A 25423-nucleotide genomic window follows, 5' to 3' on the forward strand; every position below is an offset into this window, starting at 1 on the left:
AACAAATGAAACATTTATTTATCTAGTGTCTCAGCCAGCTACTTCACACGCAGACAGAATAAGCCATGTCATTTGAATACAAAAGAAAAAACGTGATTGTCTTTGCACCAGTTGAGCAGGTGGATAAACACAGCCCTCATTGTTTGGCTTTACTTTCTACCACGATGTTTCCTCCCCCACTTAAACATTCACTTGGCTAGGAAGGACACTAGTTAAAGATGTTTGGACACAAAACTGTGTAATTCAGCCTGTAAAGCCACACTGTACATGGGCTAAAGCCAAGAAATGGGAAGCACTGAAACATCTGAAAGACAGACAGTATTAACCCCTTGCTGGAAGGATTCATGTCCATGTGTTCCTTCTACTACCAGTGCCTCAGTTAATGTCAGTGTCATCTTAATGCTGCAGACAAACCTTCCTCAGTGTCCCAGTAAAAGAAGGCAGCCATGACTTACCACCCAGGAAGATTCAGGTAACATCTTGTTCGACTTCCACACGTGTATCGGAATAGGGGTGACCAAGTTACATGCTGAACAATTCCTTCAAAATGGAAGTACATTCCAACATGAAAGTTCATTTTCCGGGGAGCAAATTAAAAAATAACAACAGCAAAAGAACCTCTTATTCCAAAGCTAAAGCAATTTTTCATGTAACTAACAAAGATCTGCCTCACAGGGGTGTTTCCTAACCACAGAATCTTGTATAAGCAAGACTGACATGTCTTCCCAAAACTGGACTTGCTGGCACCACAAGCACCATTGGAAACAATGGTGTAAGGTTACCTTTTGGTTAATATCTACCACTAGAATGTCCTAAATGAAATGTTACCTTGAAACATCTGTTGAAGGAAGTGACGTGTTTAGTTATGAAATTCTGCAAAGCAACGATCAATAAATGTACAATCTTACAGCTTGGACATGAATTATCAAATTTTAAATTAAAATTAAAGCTCAAAAATTATTGTTTTGAATGAATCTAATTTCTCCATGCTGCATCAGCTCTGGAGTGTTTGTTCTAAGTCTTAGAATATCAACTTGAATGTGCTTGGCATGGGATGGAATAATGGACGGAAGGTTCCTGGGATATTTTCCAGATCTCCTGGTACTGCACTGTGCGGTTGGGAAAATTTTCATGTTACATGATGTCAGTAGGACAGGATCTGCACTGATTACATCATCTAATCACATTACTTGATTAGATTCTTTAATCAAGGCGGGTCCTTTCCATTCAATAGCCTTAAAATATAATATGTTTTAACTGCATACCTCAGACTGCTATAATAGGACAAATTTCCCACGTATGCTGATGTGGGAGGTATGGCTACAAAGTGTGTATCTGGACAGGCAAAAAAATACAATCTCTGAGCACATTTCTTGGGTTTGAAGTAGCTGTTCTATGTAAACTCTGGGGCTTGTTACTATTTTTAACTTTCTACTGGCCACCACGACTCAGCAATAAATTTGTAGAGCCTCTTTACATGGTTTATGCTCTGTGCTGTGTGGAACAGTCCTGGAGAGTTCCCCATCACAGGCAGAAAATCTGGTTCTCTCCTTCACCTTTTACAACTGCTTGCAAAAAAAAAAAAAAAACAAACCAGAAAGAAGATGAACCTTTGGGGATAAGAAGATGAACATTGTAAAGACATCACAGCCAGACTGTCACTATAAACTGGAGCTTTCCTCACAGCTAGTCCTCTGTGGATCAGTATTTGCTGTGCATCACAATTTATATGGTAACTTTCCAAGGATTGCTCCTTCCACTTTTTTTAGTAGTCACTGCTGCTGTGGCGTGTGCATAAACACAGGTTCTTGTGTCTTGCTTCATCTCTCGGAAAGGACGTCAGTGCAGTTCCTTACTTTGCCTTCCTGCATTCCTGTTCAAACTTCACTCCCTTGTTTGCCGGTCATGGAGAAGTTTGTAATGAAGAGTGCAGGAGATTATGGGATTGCCAGACCAAGATTATGCAAAGAAACTCCTACCCGAAAAAAAGTTTGCGAAGCTTTACAATCCATAGGTGTCCGGATGAGTGCCAAAGGTTGGTATGCCAGGTGATGTTGGTAATTGCCTCAGCTTGAAAGAAAAAACCTTGTCTTCATAACACTTTTTTCACTTGAACGTTAAACTAGATACAGAAAATACAGGTTCTTTGAGAATAAAAAAGTAACAGCGTAAAACTCAACACATTATTCTTCAGCTTTGAGGAAAGTGGAGTGTATTTTTATTTTATCCCATGGAGTAAAACACTTGTAGAACTGGGCATTCTTTGCGCTGCTGAGCAGCTGCAACCTGGTGGAAGCAGGTTGTTTCCATCAGGCATACTAATACTTTTAGCAATTCAGCAGAGCAGAAAGTGACAGCATTCTTGTAAACTTTTCCCAATATTTGGGAAGTGTAGATGTACATTTTCCTGCCAATGTGGCAGAACTGTCTTTCAATCTCTTCTTATAGCTACACTAAAAAAGAAAAAAAACCCAACCTTCTCTGTTCATTGTGTATGACAATTGCCATGGAGGGAGAAGAGATAAAACTGTTCTATCTGGAGCCCTGATCCCACATAAATCATGGACACTAAAATGCTGAAATGAGATGTAAATTAGTTGAGCTGCCAGGAAAGTCTAATTTTTACTCTGCATAACTAGTAGAAAAGTATCCTGTGAGAAATTCCTTTCAGATGTATATCTGCATGGAAACCTCTCATCAGGACTGTACTCAGTCCCTTAATTTTCTGTACTGAGATTCCTTGAAATCTGATAGAAACTTTGGCCCTTCCCCCCAAAAAATTACCACTGCAGAGTGGCAATTAGGTGGAACTGTAATCCAAAACTGTAATCCTAGAAGCCTTGTGCTAAGATGCTACCTAACCCTGACATGTTCAAAAACTATGGACCCTGAGTTTAGGCACCGGAAGCCAAGCAGCCAGGAGGATCCTGGGGTTCCTCAGTGTTGACAATTCTAAATGGCTTGATTAAAATTGGTGTTTCATTAGAAAAAGGCATCTCTGTTGGGCAAGGTGCTCTGAGAGTGTGCTAAGAGGATGCACCTCCAAGCAGGTGTTGCCACTGTTGCCTTGCTAATGGTAGGGCCATGGGAAGCAGGGAGTTGCCTTCACACCCCTTCTACTCAGCCAAGGCTCTGGCCCTTTCACTGGGCTTTTGGGGTCAGATATGGCTGTTCCTGAGGCTGCAGTAGAAGAGGAAGGGCTGTGCTGTGAGGATGGGCTGCTCAGAAGAGCCTGAGCTAGAGGGAGAGAGCCTGGGGGCCTGGAAAGGAATGTCAGGGGAGTGACCAGGTTTGTGGCAAACAGGGTGAGTGCTGTGGGTATTAAAATAACTCACGGTGTTTCTAGTTAAGGCTTTTTTCCAGTCAATTATGGATTATCTGGTGGTGGTCAGCTTTCTTCCCTGCTGAAGGGGAATACAAATACTCTCCCTGATTTTAGAGGGGAGGAGGTCCTGTGGTGGAGATAAAGGAAATTATGGAGTTTGGTGCTCTTGTTCACTGCAGTTCACGTGTTTTCTACTGAGCGGGTGCTGTATAAAAAACATGAGCAATCCTCCGTCTGCTATCCTCCTTGTAAAAAAGACCAATTTCTCTTAGAAGGGATTTCTAAGTCTAGTGATGGAAAGAATTGTAGAAAAACTAGATAGAAGGAATAATACTAATACCTCTAGCATTAAAATTCTTTTGAAGGCCTTTTTTTTTTTAATTCTGAAGATGTTCAGCTAAATAATTGTTCTAGTGTACCTGTAAATCCTGCTTTTTCGTTTTAAACTTAGAACTGTGTTATTACAACAGGTGATTTTATGATGTTACTACTTGATATGAGGTTGTTTTTTTCTTATGTGAGAAGCCCCACTTACTGGGATGAGCCATGAGAGTAACTGCTAACCTGCAGGAACAGGTATCACACAAAGTGTTGATGGAGGTATTTCCATTTCAAAGATATCAAGCACAGCTAACAACCTGGCTTTTGTCCTTTTGTGAAGGAGGACAATCACAAAGATAATACTCTTGGTGATCACATATCAGGACTGCATGTTAATATGTAAAATTACCTCAAGGAAAGATGGACTGAGCTGAAAGGTCTTCTTTTTGCTATGTGGTAGTCAATGCCTGTATTTCAAAGACTCACTGTTAGTCAAAAGCTTCTCAAGACTATGCATTTATGTTATCTTCTGTGAAAAGCTGGGTTTTTTGTGTAACTAGCAAGAAGGTATAGAACTGGGAGGGCTGGGGAAGAAAGCTGAAACCACCTGCCAGCATCTCCTAGCTTTGCTGAACTCTAGAAATATTGGTACTTGAGACTGGGGAAGAATTTAAAGATTTAACTGTTAATGAGATTGATGAACTCAGTACAGCATATCTGAAAATTAGTATTGTACTCACTCCTAAGCTTTATTTTGCTCAATTAAAAATGACTCCTTAGTTTCTACTGGCCCCACCTCTGAAATATTTCCCAACAGGCAAGTCATTATATTCTGACACCTGCGTGCTCCCCAATCATTAAGTTTTGATAATTGCACACTCCCAGCTTTTTGTTTTCCCCTACTTTATCTCTTCCCTTATATTTGTTGTATCGGGTTGTTACCTCTTCCATGATACAATACAGGATGGTTTTGCATTTACACAGTGTTGCAGTTGCTCAAAGACAAGTTGAACGTGTTTAGAACATGCCTCTAGGACAGTCAGGGAAGTGGCAGGTGGAGTGAGACTTGGATATTTTTTTGGCACAAGGCTGCATGATTCAGGGAAAACTGAGATGCTCTGTACCACAAGCGGAAGCAAAACTGGGGATATTGGGAGCCGTGGGCCACAAATGCAGGTGTTATTGCACTTGGGTAACTCCAATTCAAGTCAGTATTTCAGATGAGATTTTCAGAGAGTTCTGCAGTTGATACAAACACCTAGCCTCTATGCAATCCTACTTTGAACATCTTAGTCCCTTTCTGATTTCTTTGTTCCTTATTCTAGAGGGAGCTCTGTGACTGAGAACTATTACATATTCCTGTATGGCAGCTTTAGTAATCTCTGACAGATTGATGAGCTCTCAGGGACTGGAGAGAGACAGTGTTACAAGAAAGGCTATGTTGTCCTGGGAAGAGTTTTGGTCTGAGAGAGTGAAGTGTTTGAGGAGCACATTCCATCTAACAATTCTTGAAGAGGCTTGAGTCTCCTCTCAGGTTCTTTTCAATTAAAAGTTAAAAATAATAAAATCAACTAGAATGGAGATCAATGTACCATAGCTACAAAACTGTCAATCTTGCCAAGAGTCTTGAAAACACCTTGGTAAGTTTTGTGGATGAAGACTTGTGGCTTCCTCTTGAGTGGCTGGGACAGCAAAATCTTCTTCCAGGCTCAGTGTAGTAGAAGAGCAGTGCTGTAGAACTTTCAGTTTTACTGATATATTTGAGTGAGTTTATTTCTGCCTAATAATTTTTTCCCACATGCATATGTAAAAATTCCCCATCACTAACTTGATTAGTGTGTATTATATTAACAATTTTCAGGTTGCAACCTGTTAAAAATGCCTGAAGGCAAATTTGCTTTCCATATAGTTTCAAGTCTCCACCCATCCTAGGAGCACGACTTTGAAGGCTTAAGCATTTGCATTTATAGCACTTTTGCGACTGTTGTTTCAAGGGGATAAATGAGTGAGCAAGCTTTCAGCTACGTCTTTTGGCTTATGATAGCAGACTGTCCATAGAGGCAAGTAGGACTGACCTTGCTGCACTTCTCACCTCTGAGATGGCTGCAGTGAAGAATCCAAAAGTCCTGAAGTCGGGGGAAAATCTAATAAAGCACCGGTCCTTGAAATTAGGCCAATATAGGTCTTTAGTATGATTGCATAATGCATAATAGAGTGTATTATTTAGTATTATGTTAGTGAATCAAACCTATCACACATTACTGAAAACTTTCAATGTCGCCTTCCTAAGTTTCTGAATAAAACTTTTTTAGAATTTCCATCTAATAAAAATGAACTCGTGGGCTGAGATCCAAATTGAGTAGATGAGCGTGTCCTGATGACCTGTTGAACAGCAGCAATGAACATCCTGGTTATGCAGAAAAGCACAAAACTGATAAAGGACTAAAACAGATCAAGGAAGGATATATAATATCTCCTTTTCCCATAAGCAAAACTTCACCCCTTACCCTGAAGGGATCAGCAGGGTTGGAAGCACAATCTGCTTCATACCTCAGTTTTCAAAGTTGCACAAACTGTTGGATGGGGACCATTAGAAGCAGGCAAGCCAGTCCTGGCATGAGGCCTCATCGGTAAGTATTTTCCACACTCTTTGTGTTTTGCTGTAAACCCTGACAGTGTGCTTCCATAAGTGCCTCTCTGAAGCCACAGATGGCCACTGCAGAAACCATTGCCTTTGTCTCTGTAATTTGTCTGTGTCCTTGACAATACCATCATTGCCTCTCTGTGTTCTAAGCAGGAGGGCCACTTCTTGCTATCCCTTCCTTCTAGGTACACTTACATCTTGCTTACAGCTGGCTCACAGTGAAATAAGACATTTCTCACCAGATGGAGAATGATGCCTCGCTTTCAGAGTTTACTAGACCAGTGACTGAATTTTTTTTACATTAGTGGCAAAGGTTTGGCCTAAATCACCTGTAGTTCAGTTCACCACCAAAGACATTGTCTCATTCATTATGACTTTGTCTTTAAATCAAGGTTGATGCTTTCTTAAGCATAAAGTATTAATTTAAATGTTAACTGTAGGGCTTGATCCTGTTCACCTGTAGAGGAGAGGATAATTCCTGCAGCTGAAGGATCCAACAGCTTAAATTTTCTGCCTTGCTTCATCCATTTATAACAGTCCTGTCTGGCTTTCTGAACCTCCCTCCTAAAGAATGTAGTGTTGCTGTGGAATTGTGGATGAGAGTAATTATACGCTATTGACAGATGGTTAGATGGTTAAAGTCATCTTCCTAAGATCCTGAAGACCAACATGGTATGATGATTTTGGCTTTTTTGGTTTTTTTGGGTTTCTTTGGTTGGTTTTCTGGTGGAATTTTTTTGTTGTTACTGTTTGGTGGGGCTTTTTTGGTATTCAAGTTGTTTAGCATTTTATTTTCTCCTAGTTGCTGCGTTTACTGCCATTTGGTTACCTGATGTTTGTCTGTAGCTGCAGGGAAGCTGCTGTTCTGATGTTGGAATAAAATGCGAGGAGATTGTTTCAGCAAATACAATGTAATCCCTCACTGCCATCTTTGGCTTTGAGGGAAGGTACCAACACCCTTGTCATGACCATCTAATGCACACTGGCACATACCTTGTCATTCCAAGGTGTGGAGCAGGTAACACCGTGCTGGGTACCATGGAGCAGGTGTCATGGAGCTGCCCTCACAGGCATTCCACAATGGCAGATGTGGGCTGTTTCACTCCTGTGGCAGGGATCTACACAGATTAAATGTAGTGATCAGCAGGCAGTCAAACCCAGCTTTGTCAGCTTTTCATGTAGCATCCTTGTGTGCTGCTGGTGGGTCTGACTGTTAGCCTTGCAGAACACCAATAATTATTCCTGCACTTTGGCTCTTGCTTATTTTGAGGTCTCAGCTAGGGTAAGTGTTATTTTTAACTCTATGGTTCTCTTCTGGTAGGTGCAGCTACATGCAGCTGCCACTCTGGCTGGATCTTCTCTGGCTGAAAGAAAACCTGATTTGTTTGGAGATTCATCATTATTTTCCAGGAGTTGTGCACATTAGAGATGACAAGGCTACAGGCATCTCTTGTATTCATTCTTGCTCCTCTTTCGGATCATTTTATCCTAGAGAGAGCTGCCTCTCTTGTAGGCACACCGGCAATTTCTTTTTACCACTTTGATGCCAGGATTAGTGCCTTCTAAATCCATTGCTACGACCTGCAAAGTGGGTTTTCTAGTCTCCTGCCAGTCGGGAATGGCAGAGGTAGAGGAGCCCCAACTTTGTCTGCTGAATCAGTTTTGGATGTGTGGGCCAGGTGCCAATATTAGTAAGCACTGCTATCACAGAAGGTATAGGTTAAGAACAGAATTTACTCCTTGTATTCTTAAATAAGCACATCAAACACATCTACTGCATTACCAGAGCTGTTTGTGTTAGCTACGGGCAATACTCAACATCTGATAATAGCACTAGTGCAACCAAATGGAAAACACAGGTATCTCACTGCTCCTAGGAAATATATCAGAATTGTTTGCTGTGTTGTCAGCATGTTAAGATTCTCATTAGTGGTAATTTTCGTCTTTTTTTTTATTTTTCTTCCCTCCCCATTAGATTAACAGAATTTTCAGTAAGTGGAATTGATAGTAAATCCGGGACTGATTTCCAAATGAAAAATATGACCTCACTTAGGCTGCTGGTCAGGAGATGGTATATCTTGTCCACAGCAGAGCCAAGCTGGCTCTGGTTTGCTGGTTGATGTTTCTGTATTTCTGAGACATTCCACGTGTACCTGGCTAATGGGTTGCTTGGTCAGTGGGTGGCTATGCCAGCTGTGAGGAGCTAGCCTTCAGGGATCAACCTGATGAACTCAGCCTCCAGTGAATGCAAAAGGAACTGCTGTGTTGTTCAGCCACATAGCTAACAGAGGCAAAACACAATCCTGCTTCAGGCACAATGCTCTCTGCCATGATACTCATCTCTCTGCTGCTCAACCCCAGAATTATCACCATGCTATGATTTTTACTTTTTCCCTTAGAGAACATGCATTACAAATGAAACTTTCACATGGTCAGAAACAGAATGTATCAGAGAAGTGGTATCCAGTATAGTTTTACTTGTAGTCATCTTCAGTTCCATAGAGAGAATGACACAGCCAGTGACTATGCAGCATTACTACATTCACTAAATCCTAGTATGGAAGGAGAGGCTATGGCTAACACGTTGTTTTAAATGTCATTTCATTTCTAAACAAGATGATAACCAGTTCTGAATCATGAGTTTGGAAGAGAACCTGGAGCTCTTGTTAGGCCCAGCATTGTTTACAGGTAAGTTTTTGTTTCCCCCTGAGGAGATAGTGACCCACAGATACTGGAGTTACACAGAACCTAAAATAAAATCATGTTATCTCATTTTATTTCAAATTCTTAATTCTGATCAGGACTGTCAAAAAGGTTCCTTTGGTTTATATACAGTTCAGACAGGCTTTGGAAGAATATTTCTCAGTGTATCCTTGGTCCGGGTGGGTTTTGTATCATTCCATGAAGAACTAGCCTGAAGGTCTCTGATGTTGTGGCTTGGTCACTTGAATGCTGAATTCTCAGGCAACCTGTAAAGGAGTGTTTTGTTTAATTTTTATATATTGTTTTCTCCCAAAGCCTGTGTCCTGTCAGGACGTTACACCTGTACGTGCTTTTTGCTCCCAAGCCAAGATTATTCTGGTTTCTTTCCAGTATCTAAAATAGAAGTCTTCTAGAGAACCTGCTGCATAGGGTGATAAAATATCCCACCTTCAGATGATGTCCCACACACTTCTCACTCCTGGTATACCTCTTAGTTGTGGCTAGATTGAGAGATGTTGGGTAACACTTTGCTCAACAGAAAGTCCAAATAATTGAGGACAGAAAGTGTGTTTGTCACGGTTTGGATCTGAAAGAGCCAAGGAAAAGACAATTTAGAAATAGGAGATTTCTTAATAGCAGCTAAGTGACCAGTCAATCGGTGTCTTCTTGTGCCTGTACATGGAGTGTGCTTTGAGCAGTATCCTCCTGCGTGACCTTATGGAACGCTTGGGGAAGGTCACTGTGACATCCCTTCCTCTTAAGGGTGAGATGTCACAGTCACTTTGGTGGGTGAAGCAGGGGAGTTTGGAAAAGGTCCTTAAGTACTTTCTGCTCAAATTCCTCCTATGGAGATGGTTTTGCTTTTATGACCTGCCCTCTCTGCCTGTCATGTGTACCTGAAAGGCGTGTTTAGAGGCTGAAATTTCTGTTTAACCCCCTTGTGCCCTGCATCTCCTGAGCCTGCACTCTAGCACGGAGCAGGTTAAGAAAGAATGAGAGAGAGGCAGGCGGGGTGGAGCAGGGTCTCTGGGTGAGTGACCGTAGGTGAGGCAGACAAGCAGTGGCTCTGTGGGGAGGCGCAGGAAGGTGCCGGTGTCAGATGGGCGCATGGTCCTCAGGAGGCGGTAAGTGCATGATGGGGAGCTGGCAGCCTGTAGGTAGAAGACAAGGAGGTGGGTGTGCAGGTAGAGGAGGGAGAAGGGCAAGGAGTAGGGAGCATGCTAGAAGGGAAGGTGAGTGACAGAGAGGCAAGAAGGAAGGCGTGCAAGGACGGCTGAAGAGCTCAGACTGGGGGAGCGAGCCCAGACGGGTTCTTGGGCAGGGGAAGTGGGTAAGGTGAGGAGCGGAGGGTGTGTAGAGGGCAGGGGGTGTTTAGGAGGGGAAGTGGGCAGGTGGCCGGGCAGGGCTCGGCAGGTGAGTGTCCCGAGGAAGTGGGCGCGGGGCCGGAGGAGGGTCAGCGGGCGGGGTGCGGGGGGAAGCGGGCACGGGGCTGGGCGTGAGGCGGGAGCCGAGGGGCTGCCCCACGGCCCGGGCGGGGCCGCCTCCCGCCCCCGGGGCAGCCCAGGGGCCGCGGTTCCCGGCAGGGCGGCGAGGGGTGGGCGGGAGCTGGCCCCGATAAAGGGCCGGGCGGCGGCGGGTGCAGGCAGAGCGGAGCGGCGGCGGCAGAGATGGGGATGCTCAGTCTGCCCGGCTTTCTGTCCTGCGGGAAGAAGAAGGTGAGACGGCGAGGGGTGGCTGGTCGGAGGCACCTAGGCAGATGTGGGAGAATGCAGACAGGTGTGGGTGCACCTGAGCAGGTGGAGTATGGAGGGTGCAGGTGTGTGGGCAGCTATGGGAGCGCTGGGCAGGTATGAGGTTGTCTGGGCAGGTGAGACCCAAATAGATGTGGGAATATAGGGGCACAGTGGTAGGTAATATGAGATGAGCTATGATGAGCACCTGGGAGTGTGTGAAATGCACTAGGACAGGAGTTTTTTAAAGTGAATGTACAAGTATGTACTGGTGTGAACATCTGAACAGATATGTGGGCATCTGGCCCTGTGCTGGTGGAACAGAGTATTGGAATTCCCTGGAGGTGCTGCCCCTACGAGCATCCAGCAAGGAGTATTAAGGTAGGAGGACTAGGGCAAAACTCACCATGAAGGTTTTTGGGCTCTCTGGTGGGACCCTCACTCACAGGTCTGTGCTGACCTGACAGGGATTGGCTGGACTGGCAGCCCACCTGGCTCTGCCCTCCCTGTCTAGCTGCCCTGCCCAGCGATGCCAAGGTGCTGCTCTGGACAGAGAAATGTAGATACAATTGTCCTACTTGCCTGTGGGGTGATCACAAACCTTTCCTCTTCTCTTCCAAGGACTTCAGTTTGTCACATGGAAAAGATTCCCACTCCAGTGATGGAAGTGATGGTGATGAGAACAAGGAGCGTGGCAACTGGTCAAGCAAAGGCGACTACCTGCTCTCCATGGTGGGCTATGCCGTGGGCCTGGGCAACGTCTGGCGCTTTCCCTACCTCACCTACCAGAACGGCGGAGGTACTTGTGCTGAATGGCAATGTCGGGTGGGCACGCCTTGCTGTCCCCAGGGGAGAGGAGGACAAGCTCCAAGGGCCAGCCTTGAGGCTGGAAATGTTTCTCAAAGCTGGATGTGAGAATCACCCCAGGAACTGGGATCGTGTCTGCTACTGGAAAGGGAAAAGGAGCAAGAGACATCTATGTGTTTTTTGGGCACCAGCTGAGGAGGGAAATAGTATTTAGTTTTAACTGCTTGTTTCCACCTGAGATTTCCAGAAGTCTTCTGATTTACTCACAACCAATATGCACCTTTTTGTCAATGTGCCAATATCCTCTGCTTACTTAAATAGCTACTCGCCCTCCCCAGTGCTTACCTCCCTGGTATGTTATAGAGAACAGTTGAATCCTTTCTGCACCTTTGTTTTGCCATGCAAACAAGCTAAGCTGGAATTATTACCCAAGCTCAATAATTATCCCAATCAGAAGTACGAGACAGAGAGAGCCTCTGTCTTCTTACAAAATGAAATAGTGGTAAAACCAAATGGAGGCACTGGCTTCCCTGGCTGATATTCCAGAGCTTTTATCTACTTGCCAGGCTACCACTGGTAATTAAAGAGAGCATAAATGCTAAGTAACTGCAGAGGACTTACTTGTGTGTACCTATTTGCTCTGTTTAACAGTTGTTGAAGTCAAATTCTGGACTGTAAACACAACACAGCCCAGAGAGCTGTGCTTGTGGAACAAAAGGAGGCAGTCTTGGTACAGAAGTTTTATTGGAGTGAGCTTGGCCAGGTTGCATTTTGTTGAAGAAAATTGTGAAAACAAAATAAGTTGTGGCATCAGCCTTGTACTAGATCTTTTGCCTTATCTGCTGCAGCAGAAAAATTTGCATTTAAAGCATATTTGTGCTGCTGCTTGCATCCTTCTCTGTGCTCCTTGCCCGTGATTAATAAAGACAACTATTACATCCTTGTTTTGAAACACAGGAGTAATCCAGTTAGTTCTGTGGGACGGTTTACTTCCCAAAATTACATCAGGTATTTGCAGTTCCTTGCAGAACTGGGTCCTTGTCTGCTTTAAATTCACTGAGAGTGACGAGGACGGATTTCTGCAGGGATATCAGGTTTTGTTTATGCAACTTGTGCTCTCACTTTTCCCATCTCCTGTGAACACACAAAGAAGTGCCAGTCCCTTTCACAGAACAGGACGCTCAATGATATCAGGTTAACCTACACTTCAAAATGGACTTGAACAAGAGCCACACTGAGATCTGAACAAGTGCCACACTGAGATGCTGTTTGACACAGGACTCGGCCAACCATAGAAAATAACTTTCATGCTTTGATGTCCAGTAGCTACTCGAACAGGGCAGTTGCAAATCACAGCTAAGTACATAAGGGAATGGTTCTCTTCCTTTTCAAAAGTTGGAAGAGTAAATAGAAATAGAGAAGGCTGATAGTGCCTACAGCTGAGCAGTGTTCCTGTTTGTATAAGAGTGCTATGTCTTCAGTAGTTTTTGTAAAATTCCTTTATTTCTATAAGAGAAACCTTCCTTTTAAAATCATCAGTTCTCCTGACTATCAGTGTATCTTCATTGCAGGTAGTACTCAGTCTTGTAGAAAATGTGATTTAGAAACAAATCTCTCTATCCTGAAAAAAAACCCCTATAGGGGGATATTTGAGGAGGCGAAAAAGGGGGAGTATAAAATGTGATAAAACTATGGTGAATACTGAAAAATTGTTTTCTCTGTGTGTGTGATTGTGGTTTTTCCCCCTTCTCTCCCCTCAGGTGCTTTTCTGATCCCCTACACCCTGATGTTGGCATTAGCTGGCTTGCCCCTATTTTTCATGGAATGTTCCCTTGGGCAGTTTGCCAGTCAAGGGCCCATTTACGTCTGGAGAATACTACCATTGTTTCAAGGTTGGTTTTGTTATGGTTCCTTAGCTAATTTTTATTCTAGTAATAAGATGATGTGAATTAATGATTTCCTCATAAAGTTACTAATTCTGAGATGCCGATTTCCGTGTAGCAACTATTCCCAGTGTTACAAGGTCAACGTTATGTTCCCAGGTGCATAATTCCTTATTACTCAGTTGATAACCAGATGTTGATTAAAGATTTCCCTGAAAAGGTTGTAATTTGTGAGAGGTTTTATCAATTATTCTCCTGGTGTTAAGCAGCACGTTACCCTCACTGCAGCCAGAAGAAGATGACCCTGTTTGCCATCTGAGGGAAAACCTCAGTAAAACAACTGGTACTGTGTGCAACAGATTGAAAATAATTTTTAGGAGTTGAATTTATCACTGTTTTTTTATGCTTCGTGTTCAGTGTAGCTTGCAAGGCAGTTCTGTGTTGGATGGACTAATTCTGTGTTTGGCTGCCAGTGTTGGCACAGGCACATTGGCCTGGTCTGTATGCAATGCTGTGCACATAGTCATCCAGCAACTGCCTTGGGAGTCATCTGCTGGTGTGATTAAATAGCCTAGACTCTGGCTTTGTAAGGTGAGGTGCCCCTTGAGATAAGAGAAATCCTTGCAGTCTGTAGTGGTAGTTTGCCTGTCTCTGAGAGGGTTTGCATTTCACAGGGAAATTTGTTTGGAAACAACAAACCATGTGCTTTACTCACTCCTATCCATCCCAGTCCTGTACCATGGGTGTAAAGGACTTGTTTGTCCTCTTTATCTACCAGGTGAATTAGTGTAGGAACAAGGAAGTTTCTTTCTGATGCAATAAGATTTTTGCTTGCTACCTTCCATAGAAACTGGCTGCCACAACGTTTATTCTTTTGGTCAGTCTCTGTTCTGCAGCACAAGCAACCTTTCATGAGAGCAGTGTGTTTAAGGCAAAAGTTTTCAAAGCAAGTCTTTTATATATCTGTAAAGATAAAAACTTAAATATAGTGTCTAGGATGATTGGAACAGTTTGTCAGGCTTTCCCAAACTAGCAGAACAAAACTCATTTTAGCAAAAGGAGAGAACAGTAGTATTAGCACAGATTTACTGTTCTGTGTTGCTGCTCATTCATTGCCAAAAGCCTTTATTACAGTGGAATCTTCAAAATGGCTTGGGTAGTCCCAATACAGTTTCTTTTATTTTACTAAGCTTCTCTCTGAATTGAGAGAACAAAATACTGAATTTCTCCTTTAGACTTGGACTTAGTAACTAGTCCAATTTTTCTATGGGCTTGATTCAAATCCTCTGTCAAAGCCATTTTTGAGATTGTCAATTTGGACCCTATCCATCATTTTATGGCTTTACCCTTTCGCTGTTTGCTCTTAAAAATAATTTAAAAACCAAACAAAAAAATACCCTCAGCTTTTACCCAGGTAGCCTTTTAAAAGTCAAGTAAAGGCCATTTGATTTGGGGTTGTTAGTTTGGGTTTGTTTGTTTTTGTTATTTTAAACCTGGGTTTGAGGTACTTAAGACATTACATCTTTCTTTTTCCTAGGAGTGGGATTCACTATGGTCATCATCTCAGCATTTGTGGCAGTCTACTACAACGTTATCATTGCTTATGCAATCTACTACTTATTTGCCTCATTTCAAAAAGTGCTACCATGGTCAGAATGCTTTTCCTGGGCAGATGAATTCTGCAGCAAGACACGCATAGGTATAGTACTCAATAGATAAAATTTAATATTACTGTTTTGGGAAACTGTACTGTTTTCTGGGAGAAATTATAGAAGCAAGACAGCTAACCATGGCTTGAAAAGTCCTTCCTGGATTTTGTCTCTCAACACATAGCAGTGATGCTTATCTTCTTCCCTGATACCAGTTCTGGGTACATGGGAAATCTACAGAGAATTGGGCTAAAACCACCTCGTTGGATCCTTTTTTCTCCTTTAAAACCTCAGTTTATTTCTAGTACATACTGCATTTCCATTTCATCAGGCTTTATGGCAAACAAATACCTTCCTTCCATGAGACAAGTGTTACTGCTGTAGTTTCTATCGGGTTTTTTCTCGTTGCCCCTTGCCTCCCCTGTGGCTATGGTAATCCTGAGCACCAGTGAGGCACTGGTTTCACACTTCATTGACTCTTTAGAACATATCTCCACACTATTGTTCTTGATGTTTGGCAGCAGATGTAGGGCTAAACACTTGTTATCTCACCAGTTTCTATATCAGACCAGTTTAAGGCAAAAGGTGAAGTTGGTGAGGTAATTAGTAGTTAGCAGCTGGAAATGTCTTGCCAGGTAACCTCTGAGATTATTAAAATAACAAGGACAAGATCAGGATAGATTACATTGCTTACAGCATTTATGTATATGTAACTCAGCCATATATCTGAAAATCTCTTATAAGATTCATAGGTTTCATAAAATGAAGTTAAGGTTCTTTATGTAACAAAAAGTTGATGCTTGCTTATGGGCAAAACAAAAAATATTTCAGTATAAAATTTGGGGAGGAGAAATATAAAATTGAATTGAAGAAGCTGTCCTGAAATAGACTTCAACAAGACTTTTCCAGTAAATGCTGATAAAATGTTCATTAGTGTATGTGCTGGTAAAAAATTCATAAAGACAAACAGTGCTCATTCCTCTCACACCCTTCCAAGGAAAATAATTTAAGAGCTCTAATAAGCCCTCTGTGGCAATAAGATGAAGTTGATAGCAGATGATCTGTGTGTAATCTTGGTTTGGGACAAAGGTTTTCATAAAGTAACCAAGGCTACAATCTTAACTATCCTCAGTTCTGATTTTTGCAAGTACTCTTGAGGATAAGTGAAACGTGGTGAGCACACCAGATTCTTGGTGTTTTTGATTTACAGTCAAGTAACAAAGTCACAGCAGCAAATGATAGTTCAGGTTTGTTTTTAAATGTGGTTAGTAGGCAAACTGAAGCTGTAACTTCAGAAAATGTATTTGTTATTATAGTCCTCACAGTGTTAGTGATTCCTTTTTCTTGCTTTCAGTAAATGACTGCAATACAACCTTACATGGAGAAATCATTCATGCAAACTACACGTTTGTCACAAGCAACAATCTCACATGTATAAACGGCACCATAAACTACAAACCAGTGCAATTTCCTAGTGAGCAATACTGGAAGTAAGTAAATGTTTTAAAGAAATTTTTTAAAAACCTTGATTATGCATTGTGGCTTTGGATGTACCTTTCATTTTTGTCTTATTTTGGTTCCCAGAAAAAAATCTACCCAAGGGTTGTGGGTATGTAAATTGGTAGAGAGGAGATTTAAAACTTAATTGATAAATCTGACCCTTAAAAAAAAAAAATATATATATATATATAGAAAGAGAAGCAAATGAGTCAAGCTGTAGCAAACTGAAAAATATTCCAGTTTAAAAAGTTCTTTCCCCTAGAGTCCTGGTAGGGACTACTTAGCATCTTTATATAAAGCATATACTTTTTTTTTCCTAGGAGTTACTGTGCAAAATATATTCATCTTATTCTGAATCTAGGCCTGTTGTGAAATTGCCATTTCTTTAGCCCCATGGTTTCAATTTGTCTCATGTTCCCTGGGTTCCTGGCAACTGATTCCTATGGGCTCTTCTTTTGCTGTCAGAAGAGCTGTTAACACGGAAGAGCTGAGGTGGGCCTTATGGGTGATGCATGGAGAGCTGAGAGCTGGTAAAGGGGAAAAACACAGTTAAATATTCAGTTTTTCAATGCCAATCATGCAGTTCTAACCTCACACTCCTGAAAAAGGATGCAGAGTCTTTTAACACCAGCAGACACCAACACTAGCTCACTTTCTTCCAAGAAGTAGCTGAAAAGGAGTTGTGTGTGCTGCTGTCACCCTCTTCTCACGGGAGTGCTCTGTGCTTTCAGTAAAGTGGCTCTTCAGCGCTCGAGTGGGCTGGATGAGACTGGCAACGTCGTGTGGTACCTGGCTCTCTGCCTCCTCCTGGCCTGGATAATTGTTGCAGCTGCATTGTTTAAAGGAATAAAATCTTCTGGAAAGGTATGTTAGGAAGAGCAAGGAGCAGACTTTTTGCCTGATCCTGCCCTTCCAATGTCAGTTGGACTCAGGGAACGTTAGCACAAGGCAGGATGCAGTCCTAACCCACCACCCTCTGCTGGACTCAGCTTTTCTCCTGCTTCTTGACTTCATAACTGTTACATAAAATATGAGTAAGGTACTGATTACACGGCCATTACTTAACACATGGGCCTCAACTCCGGCAGGGCTGCCCTGTATTTTGGGATGTCGCTGTCGTGCCAGTGATTCCAGCTGAGTTTTGGCAGTCGCCTGGGCTGTGTGAAGGATGTGTGCATGTGACGGCACACGCGGGCACACGCCCTGGGAACACCCAGTGATTATTTGCACCTCCAGTGTAGTTGAGATGTTTGGACAATACAGGTCAGGTCCTGCTAACACATGTGCATGTGCAGGTTCCTGCCAGGTTGTGAAACGTTGTTTGTTCTCAAAAACTGAAGCTGTTTTTAGGGACCGGGTTCATTGATGTTTGTTTTCAGACATCCCCACATGTTGGAGCATGGCTGCCTGGACTTTTCCTTGGGCTAGGTTTACTTCAGGCAGGCTGAATTTCATTCTTCCCTGCCTGAGGCCCTTTTCCTGGTTTACTTCCTTCCTTCCCATACGTCCTTCTTACCTCCATATTGCATCTCCCTCATTTACTTCTTCATTCTCAATTGCCTTCATTCTTTCTTTCACCTTTTCTGCACTGACCTTTTTTTGTTTCCTTCTGTCATTGTGCCTTTCCATGGTTCCTTGCTGCCTGCCTTTCTCTCCTCAGGCTGATGTTTCCTCCTGTCTTTCTTTATATTTGGAGCTTTCTACCCTCTGTCTCAGCACTTTGGGGTGGAGTATCTGTGCTTCCCCAGCCACAGTTTTTTGGCCACATGGCTCCTCTTAATCTCACATTCTTTGGGTGCCTAGTTGGCTATTCCTCTTGTCACTTCTCAGGCACAAAAGTAAGGCTCTCTGGGGAGCAAGCTAAAACTCAGAAGAATCTAGATGGGCAAAGATGAAAAGCAGAAAGAATTGTCTATTCTAGGCAAACATGAAGGAGGTCTTCAGGAATGGCAGACTCACCACATGATGGTGCAATGCTATAGCTTGGTGTAACCAGCAGTACCAGGTCAATTATCTGTCTGTGTAACACTGAAACAAGACTCAAGAAACAAGAGTATTGTTGAATGTAGCCTGTGTGACAATAGCTCTGCTGCTGGCCTGGATGCCATCGCTCTAGACAAACAACAGAATAGATCTGTGGCTGAAAGAACCTGAAAGTACTTTATTCTCAGTAAAGAAAGCATTCAGAATGGTGAATTTTATTTTTCTTTTTTATTTTATTTTATTTTATTTTATTTTATTTTTGGTGAGGGAGAGACGGGGGAGTAGGTTTTAGTCTCATCAGGAGGTAATTCCACACTGGTCACCTGATTTTAACTAGCTTTCAGTTTGCTCTTGCTGGAAACATTACTTAGCAAGAGACCTCTGGGGTAGTTGAGTCCAGACTTTGCTACAGCAGTAAATCATGTCAGAAAAACACATTTCCAAAACTGGTCAAGTGCTATCTGAAAAGTGGATATGTGGCTTGGGCCTTCTGCTTCTGCTGGAATGCAGCTCAAGAACCGGCTAAGCCAGATAGTTTGGTGGTTGGCATGTGTTCACTTCCTTGGTTGCCTGTTTTTCTTTTGTACCAACAGACCTTAGCTTAAAACCTGTCCATTCCTCCTCCACAGAGGTCTATGCATCCCCTCATTCCTAAGGTGTGTCCTTGCCCATCTTTCTGCAGGTCGTCTACTTTACTGCACTCTTCCCGTATGTCATCCTGCTCATCTTGCTGGTGAGAGGTGCCACTCTGGAAGGTGCTATGGATGGCATTCAATACTACATTGGGAGACAGTCTAACTTCACCAAGCTGATGGAGGCAGAGGTGAGAGGTAGCGTCAGCCCCAGAAGAGTGACGCACTTCCGTGGTTCTGTGGGCTTGCTGCTTGCACAGCAACTTCTTTTTTATCCAGTCAGGTGCTTCTTCGTGTCCTACCCTGTATTTTGTACAGGATAAGGAGTCCAAGCTCCTCTATTCTAGCTACTCTCAATTTAAAAAATAGTCACCCTCTGCCCCTTCCCTGCTGCACCAGACAGTGACAACAACTGTGCTATTGCCTCTGATCAGCTCTTGGCAGTCATGCTGGAGTTTCATATCAGCAAGGCCTGCTGAGAAAGTCCTTGCTGATAATTTTAAGGGACTTTATCAGAAGGCTGAAGGGATCCCTGAGTTAGAAATTCAGTCTGTGCCTTGCCCAAGAAATTAGCTTGGGTAACTAGGTGTACCAGGAAGGGTACCTTGTGCAATGAAAGCCTGGACTTCTTTTGTTCTGGCTTATGCCAATATTTATTATTTCAGTTTTATCAAAAGCAGATGCTAAGTGTGGTGTTTATTTGTGATATTTATTTGTGGCTTGGCGCTAACTAAGGGGCTGCAGCAGAGGCAGAAGTGGTTTGTTTGGGTCATGGTGTGAGGAACATGAGTGGGAGAGTACAGGGAAGTTCTCACTCCTGCAGGGCAGTCCTGGTTTTCCTTATTTTTTGGCACTGTGGCAGGATTCATATCTCAACAACCCACAGATGTGAACAAATTGAATCTCATCTTTAGGGTTAGCCAGCCCAATAAGATTTAAGTATTTGGCAACATACCTGGGATATGACCTTTGGAGACAAGAGAATGTATTGTTTGGGCTTGAGACTGCAAGGTCACCAGCATACTATATCCCACACACCCAAAAGTTCATATGAAATAGAATTAGATATTCAGGCTAAATGAAAAAAAAAATACCCTTGAGCTTCAACAGAGGGCAGACTTAAATGTTTATGGTAAGTACACGTCGCTATGGAATAATTCTCCTGTTCTTATTTTTGGTAGGTTTGGAAAGATGCAGCCACCCAGATATTTTACTCCCTGTCTGTGGCATGGGGCGGGCTTGTTGCGTTGTCTTCGTACAATAGGTTCAACAACAACTGCTACTCGGATGCCATTACAGTTTGTGTAATCAACTGCGTCACCAGCGTATTTGCTGGGTTTGCAGTGTTCTCCATCTTGGGACACATGGCATTCGTGTCTGAGAGACCCGTCTCTGAGGTCGTGAACTCAGGTAGGCTGACTGTCACACTGTAGGTATTGGGACTTGCACTGACCAAGGCTTGACAATAACATCCTTCTTTCCACTACTTTCCAGGATTTAATCTTGCGTTTGTAGCCTACCCAGAGGCCCTCTCCAAGTTACCAGTTTCTCCTCTGTGGTCCTTCTTGTTTTTCTTCATGCTCCTGCTCTTGGGCCTTGACTCCCAGTTTGCCAGCATAGGTGAGTGGTGTTTTAAGTGACTCATGGCTTCTCAAATGACCACTGCCTTTTTTAATTATGCTACTCAAACTCCCCACTTCTTCCTTTGCAGAAACACTTACAACCACCATTCAAGATTTTTTTCCCAGAGTGATGAAAAAATTAAGAATCCCTGTAACCATGGGGCTGTGCACAGTGCTCTTTTTTCTTGGGCTTATCTGTGTTACTCAGGTAAGACATTACATTATTTTTTGGTAGTGAGTTTAGTTATGCTACAAGTGATGAACTCAAATCAAAATACCCTTTCCAACTGTTCCTGCCTGCGTGAGTCAATCTTGGAGGCTCGAATTCTGCCAGTGTGCCTGGGCGCACAAATAAGAAATTTCCAGAAGGAAGCTTGGAGAACCTAAGGTTTTCTGTGATTATTGAACTGAGACGTGCTTTTAAATAGAAGGCCTTTACAGAGCCCATGAACCATCAGCCTGATTTATCGTTCCTCAGTTCAGGAGTTTGTGTAATCACAGGTATATGCACACAGCGTGTCTGCAGCACTGTGGGTACTGCTGATAAATGTCAATGGGATCTTTTTGTTCAGAACTGACTACCAACCAGGACAGAAATTGAGAAATGGCCTATTCATGTCATAAAAACCCATTAGCTCACAACCCTCTGTAGATTGCATGGTTACTTCTCCTGCTTGTGTGTATATATATAAATACACATACGGAAAAAGAATTTTAAGTATAGTGTGTAAAATTTCTTGAGACAATTGCTTTTAAGGCTACAAGGGTTCACTGTAATTATTCCACCTAGAAATGCAGATTTATGTGTGTAATTAGACTGACAATGTGAAGAAGATAATTGTGGTAAATAGTTACTTGTATGGTCAAGCCAAGTATGTAAGTCATAAAACCTGGTGGCAGGGAAGCTTGCAAGGGACTTAGTACTCAAGAGTGTGAAATGACTTAAAGTTTGTTTCCTCTGCTGTGATCCTGTTATTGCACACTGGTGTTTAAAGCTGTGTTTAACCCACATGGAGAACTTGTGCATGTGGGAGTATAGAAGCCCCCCAGAACTGATAACTGGTACAGCTATTGCTGTGGCTCAGTATTAAAACTTCAGCCCCAGCTTTATTACTGTAAGCTCCAAGTTTAAATCTTGCTTTCAGCTCCTTACATATACTCTGTACATATATATGTCTTGGTTTTGGTATTGTGTCAGATGTGCTTTTCAACTTTACATAGAAGTATTCAAACAAAATAATATTCACAAATATGTATTTAACCTGAAGTACTGGGAATTTATAAAACTCAGAGTGGTGATCAGTTAAACTGCCTTGAACAAATACAACTTATTTTATTTGCACAAATGTGTTACTATTCAAATTTTAACCTCTAATGTTTGTTTTACAGGCAGGAATTTACTGGGTTAACCTAATAGATCATTTTTGTGCTGGATGGGGAATCCTTTTTTCAGCTGTCCTGGAGGTAGTAGGCGTCGTCTACGTTTATGGTAAATTATTTGCACTGAAAATCCATAATTTGACTAAGCAATTCCAGGCACAGTGTATATCATAAAACCACAACATGGCTTGGGTTAGAAGGGACCTTAAAGATTATCTTGTTCCAATCCCCCTGCCACAGGCAGGGACACCTTCAACTAGACCAGGTTTCTCAAAGCTCCATCCAACCTGGCCTTGAACAGTGCCAGGAATAATAAATGTTAATTACTGCAATAAAGAATTTATAACTTAACTGTCAGAAAAGCTTTAATAATTACCACCGAACTGGAGAAACTGTCCCTGATTATTGTCTTTTTTCTGTAAAGGGAGGCACCTGCTTTACAATGTGCCCTATGATTGTCTTTCAACAGGAGGAAACAGGTTCATTCAAGACATTGAGATGATGATTGGACACAAGAGCCGTTTATTCTGGCTCTGGTGGAGACTCTGCTGGTTTTTCGTTACTCCTGTGCTGTTAATGGTGAGTGCAGATGACTGGATTTTGTTAGTGTGACAGAACTTCGTAATTTGATATTGAAGAGGTTTCCATGTGAAGATTCAGGGCTGAACGCCCAGGCTCTGTGTATAGAGACGGGGTATGGCCGTGTCAGTGAAGGAAATACTGTCTCTGCTTTCTGATACGTTCCCCCCTCCTCAGATCCTCTCTTAGGAGAGGCTGGAGATTTAGATCAGTTGCTAGTGAGCTGGATCTACACTCCCAAGGACTAAGAGAGCAACCAGATCATTTGTCTTGGCAGATAGATTATCTTAATTTTAGACTGAGAAAACATTTTGAAAACTTGGATTTTTCCCTTTTGAGGGAAGTCCCATTTTTGGAATGGATTCCTGGCTTGGATCTTTGGATGCCCAGTTGTTCTCCTGTCTGACTGAGACCTGTTTATATCCTGTCACATGTCTCAGTTTTTCATTACTGTTGTACTTCTAATTGTGGTGTAGATGGTGGATTATGTTAGTGTGAGAGAATTTATTAATATCCCAAATCCAGGAAGAATGGTAAGTCACTCTGGCCAGCACATTACCTTCAATATATCCAGACAACAATTTAGAAAATGCTGCTTAAAAATATCTAATTTCTGCAGCAATATTTGCCAACTTCTAATCTTAGATTCTTTCCTGTATTCCCATAAATAACTGAACGTGGGAACACACAAAACATATAGAGAAAGGTACTGGGCTCATCCAACAGCAGGTGTATTATTTAATGCAGGATTTCAAGAGAACCCAGAGATCAAGTTGTGTTTAAACACAGATGTACTTAGTGTTAGGGTGTATATCAGTGTCATCATTCAGTCCTGTCCTTTGGTCTTGCTATTTGGTTGTGACTGAACACCAAATCCTGCACAACTGTTCTCATGCTTGGAAAGCAAAATTGAACTGTGCAGAACTTGTAGACAGTACTTTTTTTTAATCAACTCAGATTCAAAGATTGTAAGTTCAGGGTTTCTGGAAATCTGCTTTTCTCTCTTATTCTTTTCACCATTTTTTATAGGCTATTTTGCTCTGGTCTTTGGCCACATTTTCACCTCCTTATTATGGCTCAGTGCCATATCCAACCTGGGGAAGTGCTGTTGGCTGGTGCATGATCATCTTCTGCGTCATCTGGATTCCCATTGTTGCTATTGTAAAAATAGTTAAAGCTGAAGGAACCCTTTATGAGGTAAGGGCACAAAAAAAGCTGTCATAGCCTTAAATCTTAATTTCTTTGGCATTATCAGGACTACCTGCACTTTTTTTCTCAAACACATTGACTCCTTTGATGTGTCCGTTAATTGGATTTTTAGACCAAAACACACCTCTGGTAGTTGCATCAGAGGCAAATTTACTGTGTTCTGATAAGAAGATAAAGTCTGATTTTCTGGGAGTGCACAAACACATTCAAGAGTGATTTTCATGGGGTCTGTGTTATTTCAGCTGCTTTAAATTCTTTGGAGAATTTTTATCACTTTATATCCCTATATAATTTGCTGGAGTTTTACATCCCATTCCTCATAGAAACAAGCAAGTGCCTGATCTGAGGTATGCTGCATTTGCCAAGCTTTGCCAAACAGTCCTGTCGGTCACACTTTCTCTGTTTTTTCACTTCAGTGTCCAGAATCCACTGACCCCAAAGATATTTGGAAGGATTCTAAACAACTTTAGTGATTTGCCATTTACTGAGTTACAGATTTGCTGAATTTTATTAGTAGCCCGGACTAAAGTTGTGCTTGGTTTTACTTTCCAGCGCATTGTGAGCTGCTGCCAGCCTGCAGCAAACTGGGGCCCCTACCTGGAACGCCACCGAGGAGAACGATACAGTCATATGGTAGATCCCAAAAAGGAAAAGGAACACGAGATTCCTACTGTGTTCGGCCTCATATACACGCAATAATAAGATAGCTGTTTGGATGACAATTTTTTAACAAATATGTGTGTTTTGTCTTTTAATATTAGAAAGGGACAATGCAAAAAAAAAAAAAATTAATGAAAAGAAAAAAAGCAAATCAACACCCTGCCCTTCAAAATCCAGTCCCCAAACGAAAGCTAGCCATATTATTTATTTTTAGGGCTTTAGTTGTTGGGGAAGAACAGGTAAATTAGGCACTGAGATCTCACCAGATATCTAGGTTGAGAGGGCAGGATAATACATTGCAGGCTCCCCAGGCTGCTGGACTGGGCAGGCTTAACCCCACCCAGCTGGTATCCAGCTGGACTGCAGATACGGGTGTGGAAGCGAGTAAACACACATTCAGGTACTCCTCAGCTGCAGGAATTTGAGCCCAAAGGTGCTGTGCATGTGTGCCCTGATGTGCAGTTATTGCCTTCTGCTTTGCTCTGCCATCCACAGTGGTGTGTGGTCAGCAGAGGTGAACTGGTGTGCTGCTGCCTGGCACTGCAGCTCAGGGAACACAAATAATTTTTCTCTAAGCCTTGCTCATTGTGCTGTGGGGCTGCTCTGGATTTGATGTTGATTACTGTGTGTGTGTGTGTGTGTGTGTGTGTGTGTATTGTCTAAAGAAATATAAATATTGAGCGGCAAAAAATTTCCATCACAGGAAATAAGACTTCAACATAGTGAAAAGCAGGCTGCTTTCTGTCTCTCATTATTTCCCTTGGGATCCCTAAAGAGCCATCTTTTGTGTCATGCC

General features: G+C 42.4%; 1 protein-coding gene and 1 long non-coding RNA gene across 5 annotated transcripts; one reads left to right on the forward strand and one right to left on the reverse strand.

Moving 5' to 3' along the window:
• Positions 1–9044: 9044 nt before the first annotated feature.
• LOC113948130 lies at positions 9045–9655 on the reverse strand. Its single transcript, XR_003528006.1, has 2 exons — positions 9441–9655; positions 9045–9259 (listed from the first exon to the last, which is right to left on the reverse strand). It is a non-coding gene; the product is annotated as an uncharacterized LOC113948130 (long non-coding RNA).
• A 107-nt stretch (positions 9656–9762) lies between these two features.
• On the forward strand, positions 9763–24701 carry SLC6A14 (solute carrier family 6 member 14). Of its 4 annotated transcripts, none has more exons than XM_027645488.1 (15): positions 9763–9896; positions 11013–11104; positions 11345–11522; positions 13291–13422; positions 14951–15112; positions 16417–16552; positions 17294–17426; positions 19228–19368; positions 20359–20587; positions 20672–20797; positions 20889–21007; positions 22189–22288; positions 22649–22758; positions 23788–23955; positions 24520–24701. In XM_027645488.1, the coding sequence occupies exons 2-15, from the start codon at positions 11015–11017 to the stop codon at positions 24664–24666; spliced, it is 1971 nt and encodes a 656-aa protein (XP_027501289.1). In that variant the 5' UTR covers positions 9763–9896; positions 11013–11014; the 3' UTR covers positions 24667–24701. The 4 variants fall into 4 exon arrangements, with proteins under 4 accessions (XP_027501289.1, XP_027501290.1, XP_027501291.1 ...); XM_027645489.1 differs by having other exon boundaries at positions 9896–10023; XM_027645490.1 differs by lacking the exon at positions 9763–9896 and adding an exon at positions 10028–10146.
• Positions 24702–25423: the final 722 nt, after the last annotated feature.

The sequence above is a fragment of the Corapipo altera genome, unplaced genomic scaffold, assembly GCF_003945725.1.
Source record: "Corapipo altera isolate COAL_440 unplaced genomic scaffold, ASM394572v1 65, whole genome shotgun sequence".
In the NCBI taxonomy this organism is placed as follows: domain Eukaryota; kingdom Metazoa; phylum Chordata; class Aves; order Passeriformes; family Pipridae; genus Corapipo; species Corapipo altera.